At 42.3% G+C, this 20,811-nt stretch overlaps 1 protein-coding gene and 1 pseudogene across 1 annotated transcript; both read left to right on the top strand.

The window, feature by feature from the left end:
• Positions 1-2,460: 2,460 nt before the first annotated feature.
• LOC115137406 (uncharacterized) lies at positions 2,461-20,743 on the top strand (annotated as a pseudogene).
• Positions 3,969-6,544, top strand: LOC115137413 (protein krueppel-like). Its single transcript, XM_029673732.2, has one exon. The coding sequence runs from the start codon at positions 3,999-4,001 to the stop codon at positions 5,055-5,057; it is 1,059 nt and encodes a 352-aa protein (XP_029529592.1). The 5' UTR covers positions 3,969-3,998; the 3' UTR covers positions 5,058-6,544.
• Positions 20,744-20,811: the final 68 nt, after the last annotated feature.

Below are 20,811 nucleotides of genomic sequence, written 5' to 3' on the forward strand. Positions count from 1 at the left end.
CTTCAGAAGTCACATAATTTATTTAACATAAGTTAAATAAAGTCCACCTCTGTGCAATATCTGTATGTATGTGTATATATATATACATACATACATACATACATACATACATACATGCATACACCTGTTCTGAAAGGCCCCAGAGTCTGCAACACCACTCAGCAAGGGGCAACACCAAGCAAGCGGTACTATGAAGACCAAGGAGCTCTTGGGTTATAAAAAAATATCAGAAACTTTGAACATCCCACAGAGCACCATTAAATCCATTATTAAAAAATGGAAAGAATAGGGCACCACAACAAACCTGCCAAGAGAGGGCCGCCCACCAAAACCCACAGACCAGGCAAGGAGGGCATTAATCAGAGAGGCAACAAAGAGACCAAAGATAACCCTGAAGGAACTGCATAGCTCCACAGCTGAGATTGGAGTATCTGTCCATAGGACCACTTTAATCCGTACACTCCACAGAGCTACCGGAGAGTGGCCAGAAGAAAATAAGCAAACGTTTGGCGTTCGCCAAAAGGCATGTGGGAGACTCCCCAAACATATGGACGAAGGTACTCTGGTCAGATGAGACTAAAATGTAGCTTTTTGGCCAGCAAGGAAAACGCTATGTCCCAACACTTCTCATCACCCCGAGAACACCATCCCAGGGAAGCATGGAGGTGGCAGCATCATGCTGTGGGGATGTTTTTCCATCGGCAGGGACTGGGAAACTGGTCAGAATTGAAGTATGGCGCTAAATACAGGGACATTCTTGAGGGAAACCTGTTTTAAATGTTCCAGAGATTTGAGACTGGGACCGAGGTTCACCTTCTAGCAGGACAATGACTCTAAGCATACTGCTAAAGCAACACTCGAGTGGTTTAAGGGGAAACATTTAAATGTCTTAGAATGGCCTAGTCGAAGCCCAGAACTCAATCCAATTGAGAATCTGTGGTATGACTTAAAGATTGCTGTACACCAGTGGAACCCTGTCAAAAAAGAGGAAATAAATAAAAGAGTGCCTAAGTGTCAGCCCGAACAATGAAGTCCCTGATAGTCCAGTGAGAAGAGAGGATCAGAGAAAATCTTTTGGCAAACAGGATCAGACATGAGGACATTCCAATGTTACTTAATGGCTCCCTCGATGTGATGTCATTAAAAGGATAATATGTAGTGGTAAAGATTTTTTTAAATGCATCTATCTTTTATCCCTTCTGGTTGAGGTCTCATCAAGGATATGTACTCTACTGAGAGCATCATCAAGCCATTCTTTAGGGTATGGACAGGCCTCAAGCCGTCTACATTTTCATAGCCTAATTTTCAACATATGTTTTACTAGTACGAATGCACTTCAGTCTCAGAAATTGTGTGAACGGTAATCCCTTCAGAAATGAGGGATGCGCACTAGAGGCATGTAGAAAAAGAGCACAGAAGGCCTATCATTTATAGTATGGTAATTACCCACACACTCATTAACTTGTCATTTAAAACAGGCTTGTGTAAGTACCTGTTTTTAGAGAGTCCGTATCTTGGCTAGAACAAGGACAGTTTAATATTTACCTTACTGATGTGATGTTGATGGAATAAAATCATTGTATTATTTTCTACTCTATTCTTGCTAACACACTTCTTTTTAAACAAATCTGCTGTCAGTTTGAAAGATACTGATCATAGGAGATTTGATGTGTAATGTAATACTATAAGTAGTACTATATTTAAAAAAAAAAAACATTGTGCATACCTTTTTAATTTAACCACACCCTTTGAGCTATGACACCAACCAATAAGATCTGCTCTCTTAAGTAAAACAGAGACTAAGGGATTAATAATAACAGTGGTAAAAATAAATAGATACATGGTAAGGGTTGTGGAAAAGGAAGGGAAAGACACCTGTCAGGATCCAGGAAAAGGTGGAGGCAGGGAGGTCCTCAGGTCCAGAGAGAAGGGATGAAGATGTAATCACAAGGCTGAGACTCATCAGGCTCAACAGCACTTTGAAATTAGTCGGGAAACATCCAACTGGGAAGTTAGTTCACAGGCAGAGGGAGATGGAGACAGTAGAACACGTTCTATTTCAAAGCCAGCGAAATGAGAGGGAAATGGACAGTTTGTTATTAGTATTTTTTTAAAATATATATATTTTTTACCTTTATTTAACTAGGCAAGTCAGTTAAGAACAAATTCTTATTTTCAATGGCGGCCTAGGAACAGTGGGTTAACTGCCTGTTCAGGGGCAGAACGACAGATTTGTACCTTGTCAGCTCGGGGGTTTGAACTTGCAACCTTCCGGTTACTAGTCCAACGCTCTAACCACTAGGCTACGCTGCCGCCCCGGAATAATGGTATTGAGGAGTCAAGTTTAATTGAATTTAAGAACCTTAAGGTGATATATTGTATTAAATTATATATTCCGTTTCCTTAGGTAGAAGGGTTTAATTGGGTGGGGTTAAACTTCAGACCTTCCCTGTCAACACTCCAGTCGGTGGCGGAGATGCATCTGTAAAGTTGGTTGCCAACCGACATTTAAAGACCACTGAAGAAGAAGCGTAAACGGAAGTGAACAGGAAAAATGTACACGTTAGCGGTTTTTGTTGTTATTTAGACGTTTATTAACACCCTGGAACTCAATATGCCCCATTGAACTCCACGGCATCACCCACTTACCGCATATAGTGTTTAATTCGCGTTTGAGACAGGACTTGGTTGACAGATGTTATCTAGGTAACGCGGACGTTAACTAGCTAGCTGGTAACAATGGCTAACTGTATTGCTGTTCACACTCAAATAGCCTCCATCATGGAGGTGCTAGCGAATGCAGCCGTGGCAGAGGTCTGTAAACTCGTAGACGACGACTATGCAGTGTTTCGTTTGGAAATAACTCAAAGCCAGAAAGAAAACAGGACATTGAGGAGAAAACTACAGCTACTGGAACTTAAGGTGGCACGGGACCGCGTCCTCACGAGTCGTCCCAAGATCCTCGACCGATACAGAGGAATGGCAAGAGGTACATTTTGTAGAAGGCGGGGGCTGTGGACCGGTCTCATCGTTCACATCTGGGCATGTGTAACTTTCGATGTTTAATTTTTTTTTTTACCTTTATTTAGCTAGGCAAGTCAGTTATGAACAAATGCTCTAACCAGGGTGTCTGCAGTGACGCTTCATGCACTGAGATGCAGTGCCTTCGACCTGTGCGCCACTCGGGAGCCCCAAAATGTGTTAACCGGAATTCGGTCTTGATCATTATTTGGATAGTAGGCAATCATTCTGATTACATAGGTAACTTGCAGATAGACACTATCATATTCTAAACGATATAATGCATGGAACAAAATCATTCTATAAATAGTATATCAAGTAGTTATGTGAAGTCTTACCTTACATCCTTGAGATCCTCCATTTTCTAGACAAAATTGTCAATAATGTACAATATACAGATGAGCATTGACAGTACCTACACTAACCACATTTTTCCCCCCCAATCACTCTCTCAGATCTCACTGGAGGCCACAGGAGCTTTGTGAAGCAAGTGGGACACAATACATGGAGCGATGACCAACCAATCACTGTTGATGAGGGGAGTGGAACCTCAACCCAGCACGTTATCGTGATAGAGGTTAGTGTAATAGTATTACATCAACATTACAGTACATCAAATGTGGCCAGTTTATTTCAGAAAGGCACCCCTCATCTATTCACTTGCTTACATGTACATCCATATTTATCTGTCATAGGGGAGCTTGGAGACTTCCCAATGACATTGTTATCCAATTCTACTTGTGTAATAACCTCCCTTCTTTTTATGTCAGTCTGCAGAGGCTGCAGGTCCTGGGGTCAAGCAGGAGAGGTCTGAAGGAGAGGAGGACCCAAGGCACAGCAGAGACATCCAGACTGGTGCGGCTGGAAAGCACCTTGTAGCCACCGAGGACCTCGCCACCACTGCCTCACCCCAGGCCTGGACCCAACGCAGCATCACAGAGGTCAGTGGAACGCCGAAGCCCATCCTCAAGTCAGAGATGGACACCGAGATATTAACAGTAACACAAAGGTTCTTACACAAAGGATCTGACCACAGATCAGACCCAGAGAGACTGGGCTGTCCTCCTGCTCCCGGCTCAGACTATTTACCGGTATTTCACCAGTGCCAGATTAATTCTCGTGGTGATGGTGACTCGTTAGACACTGACAGGGATGTTCCATGTTGTTCTTACGCAACAGAGATGGACCCTGGCAACATATCCTTGGGTTTAGAGACACAAACTGATCTGTCTAGAGGGGACTGGAACCAGTACACTAGTAGTGTATACTCTGAAGGGTGCCTAGATAAGAAAGGGGAGGTCATAGTGGTAGATGAGGTGACTGTAAAAGTGGAGGGCTACGCTTCTCCCCTATTGAATGCAGATAGTCACCTAGGAGACGGACACTCACATGGCAGAGATTTCTTAGATTATAGGGGAAGCTTAGAGACAACTGTAAATGTTGCCACCCTCTCCCCTTTACACACGTTCAGGGATCGCAATCCATGGTCCACGTCGATGGCACCTTCCGCATCACACAGCCATGTCCTTTCCAATCAGCTGTTGAACTCAAATGACCGGGCTAGAGCCCAGGCTCAGGGAGGGGGAGCCTCATCCGGCAATGTTAAAGAGAAACGGTTCCTCTGCATGTTCTGTAACAAAGGCTTCAGCTGCCTCCAGAAGGTGGAGATCCACCAGAGGGTCCATACAGGGGTAAAACCCTTCAGCTGTACCCAGTGTCATATGCACTTTTCCGTGGCTGGCAACCTGAAGAGGCACCAGAGGGTCCACACAGGGGTGAAACCCTTCAGCTGTACGCATTGTCAAATGCACTTCGCTCAGGCTGGTGACCTGAAGAGGCACCAGAGGGTCCACACAGGGGAGAAACCCTTCAGCTGCCCCCAGTGTGAGAAGAGGTTCTCACGCCAGCACCAGCTGAAGATTCACCTGAAGGTCCACACGGGAGAGAGGTTGTTCGCCTGTACGCACTGCAGGAAGAGTTTCTCAGAGAGGAGCTACCTCCGGATACACCACCAGAAAAAACATTCCACTCAATGACATAGAAAGTAACCATTCCATTCAACAGCTTCTGATGTTTATGTCAAACCAAGCATTAAACACAAAGATTAGTTTTCATTGTCAGCTAAAAAGACCCACAGATGCATTTGTAATAACAAGGGTAACAGATTTCAGTATATATTGCTTCCAGACATTGTAAAATAAAAGGCATATACAGTGCATTCGGAAAGTATTCAGACCCTTGACTTTTTCTACATTTTGTTACTTTACAGCTTTTCCTAAAATTGATTAAATAAGAACAAATCAATCTACACACAAACGCATAATGACAAAGCAAAAACAGGTTAAGAATTTTTAGCAAATGTATTAAAAATAAATAACAGAAACCTTATTTACAAAAGTATTCAGACCCTTTGCAATGAGACTCGAAATTGAGCTCTCCACCCATCAGGCCTTTATGGTTGAGTGGCCAGACCGAAGCCACTCCTCAGTAAAAAAGGCACATGACAACCCGTTTGGAGTTTGCCAAAAAGGCACCTAAAGGACTCTGACCATGAGAAACAAGATTCTCCGGTCCGATGAAACCAAGATTGAACTCTGGCCTGAATGCCAAGCGTCACGTCTGGAGGAAACCTGGCACCACCCCTATGGTGAAGCCTGGTGGTGTGGGGTAGTTTTTCAGCGGCAGAAACTGGGAGACTAGTCAGGATTGTGGGAAAGATGAACGGAGCCGAGTACAGAGAGATCCTTGATGAAAACCTGCTACAGAGTGCTTAGACTCAGGCGAAGGTGCACCTTCCAACAGGACAAGGATCCTAAGCCCACAGCCAAGACAATGCAGTGGCTTCGGGACAAGTCTGAATGTATCGGAGTGGAACAGCCAGAGCCCGGACTTGAATCTGATCTAACATCTCTGGAGAGACCTGAAAATAGCTGTGCAGCAACAATCCCCATCCAACCTGACAGAGCTTGAGAGGATCAGCAGAGAAGAATGGGAGAAACTCCTCAAATACACGTGTGCCAGGCTTGTATCGTCATACCCAAGAAGACTCGAGGCTGTAATCACTGCCAAAGGTGCTTCAACAATCTACTGAGTAAAGGGTCTGAATACTAATGTAAATGTGATTTTGTTTTTTAAATATACATTTGCAAACATTTCTGTTTTTTTTATTTGTTGTTATAGGGTATTGTGTGTAGATTGATGAGAAACTAAACTATTTCATTAATTTTAGAAGGCTGTAACAAAGTGGAAAAAGTAAAGGGGTCTGAATACTTTTTGAATGCACTGTAAGCCTAAAGTCTGTTACAAATTGTGTTTGTACTGTATAGGCTATATGATGTTCACAAATGCATATTTCATTACTTAAATTCAACTGCTTAATTTTTATCCCAAGACTCTTTGAATGAGAAAATGGATGCAGTTCATCAAGTTCATGCAGATTTTTAGTTGAGGTATATGTGGTTTTCACATGGTGTATTTAAAACTTGTTTGTTTAATAAACACAAAATGGGACTTTTCATTCTAAGACTGTCAATGAGACTCTTTAATATACATCAGATCTGATATCACCCTATTCTGCTTCATAACTGGTGATGAAATGTTTATTTTTGGTTAAGTCAAAGTCAGAGTTATGGCTAAACCCCACCTATTTCTACAATTTCTCTTAAAATGTGATTTTAAACCTAATGCTAACGTTAAATTTATTTATTTAAAGTTTATTTTTCATAAATTTTTATGGGCAATTGTGACTTAACTCTTGGCTACCAATATACACTTACTAAATATACCTACACTAACACCTACTGTACATGTCAAAATAGTTTAGTCAAGTTTGTTTGACTTATCATAGCTGACTTATTTTTACCCACAACATATTTATGTCCACCATGATTGGTTTAACAACAATGAAGTCAATCTGTAACTACAGTACAGGACTCAAACGTAGTGGGGATGGGTAAACACTCCATGTTGAAAGTGTTTCTGTGTGTACGTACCTGCATTTTTTTATTCATACGGGAAACTGGAGCGTGACAAACCGAGCAGCGTTGCAGTTCTTCACACAAACTGGTGCGCCTGCCACCTATTATCATACCCTGTTCAAAGGCACTTCAATCTTTTGTCTTGCCCATTCACCTTCTGAATGGCACATAAACACAATCCATATGTCAGTTGTCTCAGAGCATAAAATGCTGCCTATGCTGTCTCCTCCCCTTCATCTACACTGATTGAAACAAGTGACATCAATAAGGGATCAGACTTGACCAGGTGAAAGCTATGATCCCTTATTGACGTCACATGTTAAATACACTTCAATCAGTGTAGATGGAGGAGACAAGTTGGACTCTTTAGTGTACATCACATCTGATCTCACCCTATTCTGCATACACCAAACAGTGCTTTATAACCATTATAGACTTACTAAATATTACTATGTACTCACACACTAACAAACCTCTACTGTACACGTCAAAATGGTTTAGTCAGGTCTATCTGACTTGACTTATCATAGCTGACTCATATTTACCCACATCATATTTATGTCCACCATGATGGGGTTAACAACAAAGTCATTCTGTAACTACAGTATAGGACTCAAACGTAGTGGGGATGGGTAAACACTCCATGTTGAAAGTGTGTTTGTTATCTGTGTGTACATACCTGAGGGAGTGTATGTCTGTGTAATCTGTATCACCTGTCTCTTCCAGGAGGAGGAAGTGCTTCTGGTGAAGGAGGAGGGTCTGGTGAACCCTGAGAGGACCATGGTCATGGAGGACAACCAGACTACACCTCCCCCTGAACCCACAGAGGAACCAACTGAGCAGCACAGGACCACACACAGTCTCACTGAGGTGAGTCCACTATGAACTACTGTCTGAATGGTATTATGTCAGGGCCTGTATCCACAAAACCTCAGAGTAGGAGTGCTGATCTAGGATCCGTTTAGCCTTTTAGATCATAATGAATAAGACTATTTGGAAAGATCCTAGATCAACACTCCTACTATTTGTGAATAAGGGCCCAGGTCTTGATTCATTTTGTTTTAAGTGTGGGACCATGCCTTTAACTTCCCTTTAAGGTTTTGATAAATCAGAGGTAATTTTGTGAACGAGTGCTAACTAGCTTAATTAAAGGCAAACACTGGAAGTCTTCGGGCACAGCTAGCAAGCTAGTTAGCTTTGGTTCGCCAAATGACCTCTTAACTGCCTGCATACTGGACACAGAGACAATAATGGTATCCACAAGTTCATCTGATTCATCTCTTTAAAGAGTGTCACATTATCAAATCAACTAACATGTTTGCATTGTACTCATAGCAGTCCCTCATTGCCCATTCAGAAGATGCTCTATAGCAGGGTGCTCATATCAGATTTCTTGATCCAACATCCTCTCACTCTGTATCTCTTACAGTCAGTAGACATGGAGGATGGGAAGCCTGATCTGCTGATAGTCAAAGTGGAGACAATAGAAGATGAACCAGAGAGCATTGACCTGCTGAGTGGACTAAAAATGGGGGAGCAAGGTAAGGGAGAAATGCATATCCAAATCAAATTTACTTATATAGCCCATCGTACATCAGCTGATATCTCAAAGTGCTGTACAGAAACTCAGCCTAAAACCCCAAACAGCAAGCAATGCAGGTGTTGAAGTACGTTGGCTAGTAAAAACTCCCTAGAAAGGCCAAAACCTAGGAAGAAACCTAGAGAGGAACCAGGCTATGAGGGGTGGACAGTCCTCTTCTGGCTGTGCCGGGTGGAGATTATAACAGAACATGGCCAAGATGTTCAAATGTTCGTAAATGACCAGCATGGTCAAATAATAGGTCTGGGACAGGTAGCACGTCCGGTGAACAGGTCAGGATGCCATAGCCGCAGGCAGAACAGTTGAAACTGGAGCAGCAGCACGGCCAGGTGGACTGGGGACAGCAAGGAGTCATCATGCCAGGTAGTCCTGAGGCATGGTCCTACGGCTCAGGTCCTCCGAGAGAGAAAGAGAGAATTAGAGAGAGCATACTTAAATTCACACAGGACACCGGAGAAGACAGAAGTACTCCAGATATAACAAACTGACCCTAGCCCCCCGACACATAAACTAATGCAGCATAAATACTGGAGGTTGAGACAGGAGGGGTCAGGAGACAATGTGGCCCCATCCGATGATACTGCCGGACAGGGCCAAACAGGAAGGTTATAACCCCACCCACTTTGCCAAAGCACAGCCCCCACACCACTAGAGGGATATCTTCAACCACCAACTTACCATCCTGAGGCAAGGCCGAGTATGGCCCACAAAGATCTCCGCCACGGCACAACCCAAGGGGGGTCGCCAACCCAGACAGGAAGATCACATCAGTGACTCAACCCACTCAAGTGACGCACCCCTCCTAGGGACGGCATGAAAGAGCACCAGTAAGCCAGTGACTCAGCCCCTGTAATAGGGTTTGAGGCAGAGAATCCCAGTGGAAAGAGGGGAACCGGCCAGGCAGAGAGGGCAAGGGCGGTTCGTTGCTCCAGAGCCTTTCCGTTCACTTTCACACTCCTGGGCCAGACTACACTCAAATCATATGACCCAATGAGAGTAGTTTATTTGAAGAGATGAGTCTTCAGTAAAGACTTAAAGGTTGAGACCGAGTCTGCATCTCTCACATGGGTAGGCAGACCATACCATAAAAATGGAGCTCTGTATGATAAAAACCTTCCTCCAGCTGTTTGCTTAGAAATTCTAGGGACAATTAGGAGGCCTGCGTCTTGTGACCGTAGCGTGTGACCGACCAGTGTAGAGAGGCTAGCACTGGAGTAATATGATCCATTTTGTTTGGTTCTAGTCAGGATTCTAGCAGCCGTATTTAGCACTAACTGAAGTTTATTTAGTGCTTTATCGTGTAGCCGGAAAGTAGAGCATTGCAGTAGTCTAACCAAGAAGTAACAAAAGCATGGATTAATTTTTGGACAGAAAGTTTCAGATTTTTGCAATGTTACGTAGATGGAAAAAAGCTGTCCTTGAAACAGTCTTGATATGTTCGTCAAAATTATAGATCAGGGACCAGAGTAACGCCGAGTTCCTTCACAGTTTTATTTGAGACAACTGTACAACCATTAAGAGTAATTGTCAGATTCAACAGAAGATCTCTTTGTTTCTTGGGACCTAGAACAAGCATCTCTGTTTTGTCCGAGTTTAAAAGTAGAAAGTTTGCAGTCATCCACTTCCTTATGTCTGAAACACAGGCTTCTAGCGAGGGCAATTTTGGGGCTTCACAATGTTTCATTGATATGTACAGCTGTGTGTCATCCGCATAGCAGTGAAAGTTAACATTATGTTCTCGAATGACATCCCCAAGAGGTAAAATATATAGTGAAAACAATAGTGGTCCTAAAACGGAACCTTGAGGAACACCGAAATTTACAGTTGATTTGTCAGAGGACAAACCATTCAGAGACAAACTGATATCTTTCCGACAGATAAGATCTAAACCAGACCAGAACTTGTCCGTGGAGACCAATTTGGGTTTCCAATCTCTCCAAAAGAATGTGGTGATCGATGGTATCCAAAGCAGCACTAAGGTCTAGGAGCACGAGGACAGATGCAGAGCCTCGGTCTGATGCCATTAAAAGGTCATTGACTACCTTCACAAGTGCAGTCTCAGTGCTATGATGGGGTCTAAAACCAGACTGAAGCATTTCGTATACATTGTTTTTCTTCAGGAAGGCAGTGAGTTGCTGCGCAACAGCCTTTTCTAAAATTTTTGAGAGGAATGGAAGAATTGATATAGGCCAATAGTTTTTTATATTTTCTGGGTCAAGGTTTGGCTTTTTCAAGAGAGGCTTTATTACTGCCACTTTTAGTGCGTTTGGTTCACATCCGGTGGATGGAGAGACGTTTATTATGTTCAACATAGGAGGGCCAAGCACAGGAAGCAGCTCTTTCAGTAGTTTATTTGGAATAGAGTCCAGTATGCAGCTTGAAGGTTTAGAGGCCATTATTTTTTTCATCATTGTGTCAAGAGATATAGTACTAAAACACTTGAGTGTCTCTCTTGATCCTAGGTCCTGGCAGAGTTGTGCAAACTCAGAACAACTGAGCTTTAAAGGAATACGCAGGTTTAAAGAGGAGTCCGTAATTTTCTTTCTAATAATCTTTTCCTCAAAGAAGTTCATGAGTTTATTACTGCTGAAGTGAAAGCCATCCTCACTTGGGGAATGCTGCATTTTAGTTAGCTTTGCGACCGTATCAAAAATACATTTCGGATTGTTCTTATTTTCCTCAATTAAGTTGGAAAAATAGGATGATTGAGCAACAGTAAGGGCTCTTCGATACTGCACGGTACTGTCTTTCCAAGCTAGTCGGAAGACTTCCAGTTTGGTGTGGCGCCATTTCCGTTACAATTTTCTGGAAGCTTGCTTCAGAGCTCGGGTATTTTCTATATACCAGGGAGCTAGTTTCTTATGACAAATGTTTCTAGTTTTTAGGGTGCAACTGCATCTAGGGTATTGCGCAAGGTTAAATTGAGTTCCTCAGTTAGGTGGTTAACTGATTTTTGTCATCTGACTGCCTTGGGTAGGCAGAGGGAGTCTGGAAGGGCATCAAGGAATCTTTGTGTTGTCTGTGAATTTATAGCACTACTTTTGATGCTCCTTGGTTGGGGTCTGAGTAGATTATTTGTTACAATTGCAAACGTAATAAAATGGTGGTCCGATAGTCCAGGATTATGAGAAAAAACATTCAGATCCACAACATTTATTCCATGGGACAAAACTAGGTCCAGAGTATGACTGTGACAGTGAGTAGGTCCAGAGACATGTTGAAAACCCAAGTCGATGATGGCTCCGAAAGCCTTTTGGAGTGGGTCTGTGGACTTTTCCATGTGAATATTAAAGTCACCAAAAATTAGAATATTATCTGCTATGACTACAAGGTCCGATAGGAATTCAGGGAACTCAATGAGGAATGCTGTATATGGCCCAGGAGGCCTTTAACCAGTAGCTATAAAAAGTGATTGAGTAGGCTGCATGGATTTCATGACTAGAAGCTCAAAAGACGAAAATTTCTTCTTTTTTTTTTTGTAAATTGAAATTTGCTATGGTAAATGTTAGCAACACCTCCGCCTTTGCGGGATGCACGGGGGAGATGGTCACTAATGTAACCAGGAGGCGAGGCCTCATTTAACACAGTAAATTCATCAGGCTTAAGCCATGTTTCAGTCAGGCCAATCACATCAAGATTATGATCAGTGATTAGTTCATTGATTATAATTGCCTTTGAAGTAAGGGATCTAACATTAAGTAGCCCTATTTTGAGATGTGAGGTATCACGATCTCTTTCAATAATGGCAGGAATGGAGGAGGTCTTTATCCTAGTGAGATTGCTGAAGCGAACACCGCCATGTTTAGTTTTGCCCACCCCAGGTCGAGGCACAGACACAGTCTCAATGGGGATAGCTGAGCTGACTACACTGACTGTGCTAGTGGCAGACTCCACTAAGCTGGCAGGCTGGCTAACAGCCTGCTGCCTGGCCTGCACCCTATTTCATTGTGGAGCTAGAGGAGTTAGAGCCCTGTCTATGTTGGTAGATAAGATGAGAGCACCCCTCCAGCTAGGATGGAGTCCGTCACTCCTCAGCAGGTCGGGCTTGGTCCTGTTTGTGGGCGAGTCCCAGAAAGAGGGCCAATTATCTACAAATTCTATCTTTTGGGAGGGGCAGAAAACAGTTTTCAACCAGCGATTGAGTTGTGAGACTGCTGTAGAGCTCATCACTCCCCCTAACTGGGAGGGGGCCAGAGACAATTACTCGATGCCGACACATCTTTAAAGCTGATTTACACGCTGAAGCTATGTTGCACTTGGTGACCTCTGACTGTTTCATCCTAACATTGTTGGTGCCTACGTGGATAACAATATCTCTATACTCTCTACACTCGCCTCTCTACATATAGCCTACATACAGTAATAGATCTTGAGTGGAAATAGTGATGCGCCTGGCTATGTTTTCTTCATTCATAAAATAAAATCAATACATCTTATGTTTACATACAAAACACACATAAAGTTGAAGTCGGAAGTTTACATACACATTAGCCAAATGCATTTAAACTCAGTTTTTTACAATTCCTGACATTTAATCCTAATTCCCTGTTTTAGGTCAGTTAGGATCACCACTTTATTTTAAGAATCTGAAATGTCAGAATAATAGTGGAGAGAGTGATTCATTTCAGCTTTTATTTCTTTCATCACATTCCCAGTGGGTCAGAAGTTTACATACACTCAATTCGTATTTGGTAGCATTGCCTTTAAATTGTTTCACTTGGGACAAACATTTTGGGTAGCCTTCCACAAGCTTCCCACAATAAGTTGGGTGAATTTTGGCCCATTCCTCCTGACAGAGCTGGTGTAACTGAGTCAGGTTTGTAGGCCTCCTTGCTCGCACATGCTTTTTCAGTTTTGCCCACAAATGTTCTATAGGATTGAGGTCAGGGCTTTGGGATGGCCACTCCAATACCTTGACCTTGTTTTCCTTAAGCCATTTTGCCACAACTTTGGAAGTATGCTTGGGGTCATTGTCCATTTGGAAGACCCATTTGTGACCAAGTTTTAACTTCCTGACTGATATCTTGAGATTTTGCTTCAATATATCCACATCATTTTCCTTCCTCTTGATGCCATCCATTTTGTGAATTGCACCAGTCCCTCCTGCATCCCAGCACCCCCACAACATGATGCTGCTACACCCATGCTTCACGGTTAGGATGGTGTTCTTCGGCTTGCAAGCCTTACTCTTTTTCCTCGAAACAAAACGATGGTCATTATGGCCATACAGTTCTATTATTGTTTCATCAGACCAGAGGACATTTCTCCAAAAAGTACAATCTTTGTCCCCATGTGCAGTTGCAAACCGTAGTCTGGCTTTTTTACGCTGGTTTTGGAGCATGGTGTTTATACTTGCATAATATTGTTTGTACAGATTAATGTGGTACCTTCAGGCTTTTGAAAATTGCTCCCAAGGATGAACCAGAGTTGTACAGGTAATCGACTTAAACGCCATATTTAGAGTTCTCTGCCATGTTTGTAAATGTCTATTTTGTAACCTCTTCCTGCAGTTGGTTGGCTGGAGCCTAACAAGGGAGACTGGGCGGACATCTTGGATTCCCAGCCGGGCGCAGCCAAAGGCTCAGGGGACCATATCACTGAGCAGGGCGAGATAGTGGAGGTCAGTGGATGGGACAGATTCCTCAACTCTGGGCTGGAGAACAACACTGTTAGCCACAATCAGAAACAGACAGTCGAACACAAAACAACAACTGAATTTAGTCAACAGACTGACTGAGCCCCAAATGAAAAAAGACTACAGTTATAGAATACTAAAATACTTAGTATAGATTTCTGTATTAAACTGTAGTATACTGTAGAATACTATACTACACACTGTAGTTTCCTCAATCGTGAGGTGCTTTACTATAGAATGTTGTAGTATACTGTAGTACATACTTTCCCACCCAAAAACCACTAATGCCTGCAAAAACACTACAGTTTTATAATTCTAGTAGAGTGCCTTCAGAAAGTATTCACACCCCTTGACATTTTCCATATTTTGTTGTTATAGCTTGAATTTAAAATTGATTCATTTAGATTCATTCACTGATCTACCCACAATACCCCATAATGTCAAAGTGGAATTATGTTTTTAGAAATGTTTAGAAATTGATACAAAATTAAAGGGCCTCCCGAGTGGCGCAGCAGTCTAAGGCACTGCAGATCCAGGATCGATCCCGGCCCAGCGTCGTCTGGGTAAGGGGAGGGTTTGGCCGGCTGGGATGTCTTTGTCCAATCACGCTCAAGCGACTCCTCCATGTGGCGGCCGGGTGCATTCACAGTCACCTCGGTCGCCAGCTGTATGGTGTTTCCTCCGACACATTGGTGCAGCTGGCTTCTGGAATTAGCGAGCAGTGTGTCAAGAAGCAGTGCGGCTTGGCGGGGTCGTGTTTCGCGGACACGTGGCTCTCTACTTTTGCCTCTCCAGACTCCACACGGGAGTTGCAGCGATGGGACAACACTGTAACTATCAATTGGATATGATGAAAATTAGGGAGAAAAGGGGTAAAAAGTACCCCCCCCACACACAAAAGAAATCTAATTTAAAAGCTGAAATGTTTTAAATCAGTATGTATTCAACCCCTTTGTTATGGCAAGTCTAAATAAGTTCAGGAGTAAACATTTGCTTAACAAGTCACATAATAAGTTGCATGGACTCACTCTGTGTGCAATAATAGTGTTTAACATGATTTTTGAATGACTACTTCATCTGTACTCCACACATACAATTATCTGTAAGGTCCCTTAGTCGAGCAGTGGATTTCAAACACAAAGTCATCCACAAAGACCAGGGAGGTTTTCCAATGCCTTGCAAAGAAGGGCTCCTATTGGTAGATGGGTAAAAAATAACAAAAGCAGACAATTAATATCCCTTTGGATGGTGTATCAATACACCCAGTCACGACAAAGATACAGACTCAGTTGCAGGATAGGAAGGAAACTGCTTAGGGATTTCACCATTAGGCCAATGGTGACTTCAAAACAGTTAATGATTTTAATGGCTATGATAGGAGAAAACTGAGGATGTATCAACAAGATTGTAGTTACTCCACAATACTAACTTAAATGACAGAGTGAAAAGAAGGAACCCTGTACAGAATAAAAAATATTCCAAAACATGCATCCTGTTTGCAATAAGGCACTAAAGTAAAACTGCAAAAAATGTGGCAAAGAAATTCATTTTATGTCCTCAATACAAAGTGTTATGTTTGATGCAAATGTAACACAACACATTACTGAGTATCACTCTAAATATTTTCAAGCATGGTGGTAGCTGCATCATGTTATAGATTTGCTTGTCATCCGCAAAGACTAGGGAGTTTTTTGGGATAAAAATAAACAGAATCGAGCTAAGCATATGCAAAAAAAATAGAGAATGTAAAAAAACAGTTTTTGCTTTCTCATTATGGGGAATTGTTGTGTAGATTGATGAGGAGGAAAAAACTATTTAATAAATGTCAGAAAAAGGCTGTAACCTGAAAAAAAATTGAAAAAAGTCAAGGGATATGACTACTTTCCGAAGGCACTGTGTTCCCTAAAGGTTATCGAAAAGAGCAGAAGCGTTTAACTATCAGTTCAGACCCCAGTTCTACCTACCGACAGGTTTATGTCAAAGATAATAAAACAAAAACACTATAGTAAATGCTACAGTAATATCCGCAAAAACACTTCCGTAAATACTACAGCATACTACAGTCTGCAAAAGCACTACATTCATTACTATAGTATATACTACAGTTATTTTACTATAGTAAGGGAAACCCCCCATGAAATGGACAAAAATGAATGGCAACATATTGGTAATGGACGAAACATATACACAATCGCAAATACCACTGAAATAGACGGCAGATCATCCAAACCTTATGGCAAGTGGCATATGGCAAATGCCTAGTGTTATACAACAAAAATCCCAAAGATGGCGAGTGCGCTCCACCGTAGATTTTCAAATTGAAAATGGACACAAAGTCAAGACCCACAGGTCAAATTTTGAAAATGTAAGCAAAAAATCTAAAGTACAACCACCTCTAAAAAAAAAAAATAATAATTCCTTTCTGGACCTTTTTTCAGAAAAATGTTAAATTCTTTTGTCAATTATACATATATAACAACCGTGTGAAACATACCTTTGTCTTATTTTATTGAGTTTATCCATAACGCCTATGTTTTGTCCATTTGCATTATATAATCATAGGAAGTCAAAAGTCAGTAAACCATGTCCAAATGGCATAAGAAATGTCCAACTGCCATACATAAGTATTGAAAGTACCAAATCAGGATGTTATGTCCATTTGCCATCTTTGATAATAGGAAGTCGGTTTCCGAACCCAAAAGTCAGTGAACCATGTCCAATATCGGCAGACTGTGATATGGACATTTCTTGAAGAGACTCCTTCCCCTCCAGGAGACTGTCAAACATGATGACAACACCACCCCAATAACTAGCAGAAATTGTTAACAAGTTAGAAATGATTTAAACACACTTTGCTGTAGGCTACTATTTACTAGTTAACAAAAGGTCATGTATGTCATGTAAAATATATTTCACTCCACCCAGTATTGTATTCGAAACTTACCAGAAAGCATGTAGTCCTTGGCTCAGACAGTGTAGTAGAGTGGACTCAATAGTGTCTCATTAGTGTGCAAGATCTTGAGAATCAGCTGTACATGTGATGGAAGAATGCACTGGGCATGCAGAGGGTTGCAATTCCATTGAATTGGGGATTGTTTAACCAAAATATGCCACAAGACCTAGAATTACCTTGTGTATCCCACAACAAAAGGTTCACTGTTATAAGCTAACTTATTTGATGAATTTAAGCAACATTTCCCAAATTCCAGGGCTTAACTATCCATGGAAAATTTCAGGAAATTTAACGGAAAGTTTCCCGACCCTTTGCAACCCTACTCAGGATACACCACAAGAAAATTAACACGGCCTAGAGTATAGTGACATGTAATGTAGTACTCGTTTGTTTGTAGTTAATTCTGTTGTTTTAGATGTAGTGGGGAACTGGATGAGGTGAACTGAGGAAAGAATTAGTATCATGAAGCAGAGTAGAAGGTATGGTGATGGTTGGTGTGATGCCTGTAAAAATGCTTCACTGATGAAAGGTGACAATCTGTGTCCCTATAGGTTTATATTTTATAATGGGGAAATGATCCTGCCTTAAAGGCTCAGTGCAATCAAAAACATGAGAGATGTAGATGTATTTTCTCATTGATGTTAGAACAATACTGTGAAATTGTAAAAATTATAATACCCTTTTAGTGTAAGAGCTGTTTGAAAAGCCCACCTGAAATTTCTGCCTGTTTTGTTGGGGTAGAGTTTTGTCCCTGCCTGGTGGCAAACTAGTTAATAGACCAATAAGATAGTTCCAAACCTCTCTGCCAATAACAGTTAGTTTGTCCCCACTCAGACCACTCCCAGACAGTCCCAGCTAAATTCTTCCTTGAGAAATTGCTCTTTGCTAAGAAGCTATTTTTGTTTCTTTTTACCAGTTGAATTGAAAAAAGTCAGTAAGGTGCTTAATTGTTACTCAGAAATGATTAGATACGGAGATAAAAACAGCTGCATTGGCTCTTTAATTCATGTTTACTTTACATAAAGTAGTGAAGCTGTGGGTAATGTCATGTTGAACCTTTTCCAAGGTATTCTAAAATTAACTTTATCAAAGTGAAGGTAGCAGATTTACAGAAGTGTTGCCATAGTGAGAATAGTTATTCTACTTCACATATCGTTTTGTGTAATAAAAGTGCTGTAACATTTTTTGTGTATGACCATTTTGTTGAAGTTAAATACAAAATGGACTCTGTACTGACTGACTTGGTTATTTTTGTATCATTGCAGGGGCTGAGTTTCCCTTATCTCAATCGAACCAAAACATTATACTTAATTATTGAATCAACACGTTGACATTACATTTTAAAAAATTTTTTTTTTTTTTTTTTTTTTTACTCCAATGACTCCATATTGTTAGGTACTTGAATCACAGTGTTCGAGATGGGCTTGACTGTGGTTAACATTTTATAATATCATGTCATGTTTGTGTGTACAGCAAATAGTTTCTTATATAAACCTTTATGCTTTTCTGTTCAATTTGTCTTCACAGTCTGCATTCCATGAAGACCAGCTGATGTCCGATGTTGCTGACGGGAAGGCTGGACCTCTGCAGCGGCTGGTCACAAACCCTGGCCACGGATCAGAACCCTGGATCAGGAGCCGTTGCTCTTCCTTCCCGAGTCGCAACTAGGACCCAACCGTGAGGGACAGAGACTCCACCACCACACAGAACACAACCAGTGGACAGGTGGACTGAACAACCCCAGTCCTGGTGGTCATCAGAGAGGCAGAGACTCCAGTCTGCAGCCCAGACCCTTCTCTTCACAGTCTCAGTGCAGGGATGGAGCAGGGCCTGGTGCTGATAGAGATAGACCCTCCTGTTCCTATGATACAAACACCACAGTATCCATGATGAAAAGATCCGGTCACCCTGGGCTTCAGCCTTCTCAGAGCGTGGTGGGAGATGCTCCTTGTGGTAGTCTTTCAGGAAGTCTGTCTTCAGAGTCTCGTCTAATGCCTGGTGACTGGGTTCATAGAAGTTCTGGATCTGGGTCTAGCCTTCCTCAGTTACCTCATGGTTACCCCACCAATACAGACAGGGTCAGGATGGACGTTCACCACGAGAAGTACCTAGCCTATAACACAGCACACAATCCCAACAACACCCAAACAATGGCTAGAGGTCAAGGAGGGAGCTCAAAGACTAACCACCTGAGGGTGGTGGCTCCTGCTTCTACCTCCTCTGGTGTCATTGGGTCACAACGTGTAAGGCCGAGCATTAGGACAGACGCCGACAAGCCGTACGCCTGCCTCACGTGTGGGAAGCGCTTTGCTGAGGCGAACTATGTGAAGAAGCACCAGACTGTTCACACTAAGGAGAGGCCCTTCAAGTGTAAGCTGTGTTACAAGAGCTTCTCCTTCCAGAATAACCTTATCAGACATAGGAGTGTCCACAATGGGAAGAAATCATAGAAGTGTGTGAGATGTACGCAGGGGATATCTGGGAACCATTCTTTAGTTGACAAACACTACATGACCAAAGCTATGTGGACACCCCTTCAAACTAGTGGATTCAGCTATTTCAGCCAATTGTATACAATCGAGCACACAGCCATGCAATCTCCATAGACAAACATTGGCAGTAGAATGGCCCGTACTGAAGAGCTCAGGAACTTTCAACGTGGCACCATCATAGGATGCCTTTCCAACAAGTCAGTTCATCAAATTTCAGCCACGAGCAACAACGGCTCAGCCACGACGTGGTAGGCCACACAAGCTCAGAAAACAGGAGCGGCGAGTGCTGAAGCCCGTAGCGCTTAAATTGTCAGTCCTTGGTTGCAACAATCACCACGAGTTCCAAACTGCCTCTGGAAGGAATGTCAGCACAAATACTGTTCATCGGGAGCGCCATGAAATGAGATTCCATGGCTGAGCAGCTGCACACAAGCCTAAGATCACTATGCGCAATGCCAAGCGTCAGCTGGAGTGGTGTAAAGCTCGCCGCCATTGGACTCTTGGAGCAGTGGAAACGCTTGGCAGTCCAATGGATGAATCTGGGTTTGGTGGATGCAGGGAGAATGCTACCTGCCCAAATGCATAGTTCAAACTGTAAAGTTTGGTGGAGGAGGAATAATTGTCTGGTGCTGATGATTCTGTGCTTCCAACTTTGTGGCAACAGTTTGGGGAAGGCCCATTCCTGTTTCAGCATGACAATGCCCCTCTGCACAAAGCAGAGGGGCATTGTCATGTAACTGGGCACTTCTAATGTAACTCTATGGCAGCACCTAAGGGGATTGAATTTTCGAGCTCCACCCTAAGATTTGCCCGTGATGTAGTGTCCATGAGTGACAGAACACGAGCCAATCATGGCGCAACTAGAGAACATTACCAACCCCTACGCTCCATATTTTCAGCTGGCTGCCCCACCACCACAGAAAGTACTGAGCTAGGCTGAAACACCTGCATTTTGGAGCTGCCTTGCTCAAGAAAGCAAAAAAAAGAGACCATGTTTGTATGTGGGCTTTATTAACTCTTTTTTTTTCTTCTTGCAAACAATGTAAAATAAAAAATGAACTGATATGTGACATGAATTAATGCCAAAATAACATTCAACCCTGTTTATTTTTAGCAAAAAAATGTGGGGCTCA

This window comes from Oncorhynchus nerka, linkage group LG11 (assembly GCF_034236695.1).
Source record: "Oncorhynchus nerka isolate Pitt River linkage group LG11, Oner_Uvic_2.0, whole genome shotgun sequence".
In the NCBI taxonomy this organism is placed as follows: domain Eukaryota; kingdom Metazoa; phylum Chordata; class Actinopteri; order Salmoniformes; family Salmonidae; genus Oncorhynchus; species Oncorhynchus nerka.

What these genes read in the sequence shown, in the direction of transcription:
- LOC115137413 (XM_029673732.2), top strand. Translation starts at nt 3,999, where the DNA reads ATGGACACCGAGATATTAACAGTAACACAAAGGTTCTTACACAAAGGA.